The following is a 2,324-nucleotide window of genomic DNA, read 5'->3' as shown; positions in this document are numbered from 1 at the left end:
GTTTTTGGCAACGTGCAAAATCGTGGACATCATTATTTACGACAATTGTAACCATCTTTTGGAAACTCTCCAACAGCCATGACTTGCTCCAGATAAGCTTCAAGAATTTTGTAATGTTATTCAAACTAAGGGTGCACCGCTCAACAACTGTTGGGGGGGGGGTTCATGGATGGGACCGTTCGACCCGTTTGTAGACCTGTACAGTCGCAAAGAATTATGTAAAATGGACATAAAAGAATTCATGGTAATAAATTTCAGTCTGTTGTCGCTCCGAATGGATTAATCGCAAACCTTGGCTCTTCGAATATATTTGTAGCTAAAAATATTTGAATTGAGCATCTCTTTTACTAAATCATTGTCTATTTCTTCATCCCATCTAAATAGGAAAAAAAAATTTAATTCACTGAAAATTATTATAAATGGCATTGTTGATACAGTTTACTCAAGAATAAAGTTCCATATTAATCAACATGACATTACATACATTTGATTTGAGGGGCTTAGTATTTGAGGTCATCATAATTAAGATGTTTTTTATGGTGCAAAGTAACAAAAACTTTAATAGGTTTGAGTTAAATATTGGCAGTGGTATTGTAGGAATATATACGGTAATATTTGTTCATTTACATTGACATATCGCTAATACCTTTTGATCTTTTTTGTTGCTGATTCCTGATCTGCTGATGTGGTCAATGGTGCTACTGAAATTAATAAAATTATACATTGATTGAAATATTATTTTATATTATTATTTTATATTATTATTTAATATTATTATTGTTTATTATTATTTAATATTATTATTATTATTAACAGTGTTATTGTGTTGTTGTTGTTATTATTATTATCATCATTATTAATATTTGGTTACTTTATTATTTTTGTTATTTATTATTGATATTATAAATTTTTACTATTATTATTACTATTAGCTATTTGGGTTTATTACAAACAAGTAGTTTTGCCTGCCATGGTGACCGTACTCTAAGACAAGATCAATAAGGTTGGAAAACTTACCAGTACAAATCAGCTTATCTTGAAAACCTACAACAATGGATATTGCTCCTGGTGTTTGTTGTCCATCTGAAACAGATACAGTAAGCGTGTATAAAACTGGTAAAAAAGATAGACTCGAAATGTGTGTTGTAAAATTGCATGATGGTATTACAGTATTAACAAAAAAAAGAGAAAGAAAAAGAAATCTCTACCCAAAACACACACCCAAAAAACGAACATACCTAGGCCTCAGGCCTCTATAAAATATCTAGACTCAAATAAAACAGCACATTACTAAAATCCAATTTAACAAAAAAGTAGTAATATAGGCCTTCTTAACTTACATGCAAAAAGCTGTTGGATAGAGTTGATTCCGGAACTTGCAGTTGTAGTGGGTAGAGTACTATTGAACGTTAATAATCTGAAAAAGTAAAATCAATGAATATTTACTAACTTAGGTACAGTATGTCATTTATTTTTTAGGCCCTAGCGTAGCCTTAGGCCATGCCTAATTATAGGAATAATAAATAGCCCGATGCATCTGATTTTTCGTATCTAATTTATTTTTATATTTTTTCTTCAATCCATATATTCTTGTAGGGCTTTATGTCTTTATGGTAGTAGTACAGCTGTCTCTTATACACATCTAGATGTGTATAAGAGACAGTAACCTAGACCTACATAGGCCTAATATAGACCTAGCTTAGGCCTATACTACTAGGCCTAGGCTAGGCCTTTATATAGGCCTACACTATATTAATTAGGCCTAGGCCTATGGGTGGGCGTTCGCGAAGTTTAAATATGGATGACCGAAGCCTTACGTTATTTTTACTCTATGAAAGCAAACAAAAATAAAAGTGATAGGCCTACCTATACCATTACCATTATCAATCATTGAAACAAAAGTAATCATATTCATATATAACGTTTAAACTTACAATTTTCTAGCCATATTTTCTTGGTGAACAACAGAGGCCAGCAAGATAACTCGCGAGCTTGAAAACGAATCTATCTAGTGTTGACATGATCGACTCCCAATTGACGTACTGTGATTGGTCAGAAGTGTATGTCTGTGACGACGGATTCCCGGCTGATTTCACGTCCTCTACGAATGAACTCGACGAAACGTACCCAAGCATTATAAATATAATTACGCATGCGCATATGCTTTACAATAACGTCATACCGTCGTCGCAGATCTAAAACTCGCTAGCGTAAGTAAGCGCGAAATATGAATTTTTTAGCATCACGTACACTTTCAAAACATAAAGAAACCGTAGCTTGTCCAGGTACTTTTTTCACACACAGCATAAGCAATACTTAACGCA

The 2,324-nt window shown here is 33.0% G+C and overlaps 1 protein-coding gene across 1 annotated transcript; it reads right to left on the bottom strand.

Moving 5' to 3' along the window:
• Window positions 1-131: 131 nt before the first annotated feature.
• On the bottom strand, window positions 132-2,019 carry LOC117102967. Its single transcript, XM_033243419.1, has 5 exons — window positions 1,935-2,019; window positions 1,341-1,417; window positions 1,018-1,083; window positions 647-701; window positions 132-376 (listed from the first exon to the last, which is right to left on the bottom strand). Exons 1-5 carry the CDS (start codon window positions 1,946-1,948, stop codon window positions 280-282), a joined length of 309 nt encoding a protein of 102 aa, XP_033099310.1. The 5' UTR covers window positions 1,949-2,019; the 3' UTR covers window positions 132-279.
• Window positions 2,020-2,324: the final 305 nt, after the last annotated feature.

Source organism: Anneissia japonica, unplaced genomic scaffold, assembly GCF_011630105.1.
Source record: "Anneissia japonica isolate Jap-2015-1 unplaced genomic scaffold, ASM1163010v1 scaffold287721_len753485_cov172, whole genome shotgun sequence".
NCBI lineage: Eukaryota > Metazoa > Echinodermata > Crinoidea > Comatulida > Comatulidae > Anneissia > Anneissia japonica.
This window is presented reverse-complemented; position numbering and strand designations above follow the sequence as displayed.

Bases quoted from the DNA above. Each gene is read 5' to 3' on its own strand.
- LOC117102967 (XM_033243419.1), bottom strand. The intron at 702-1,017 runs GTAAGTTTTCCA...TATTAATTTCAG, and splicing joins AGATAAGCTGATTTGTACTG to TAGCACCATTGACCACATCA. The intron at 377-646 runs GTATTAGCGATA...TTTCCTATTTAG, and splicing joins GCAACAAAAAAGATCAAAAG to ATGGGATGAAGAAATAGACA.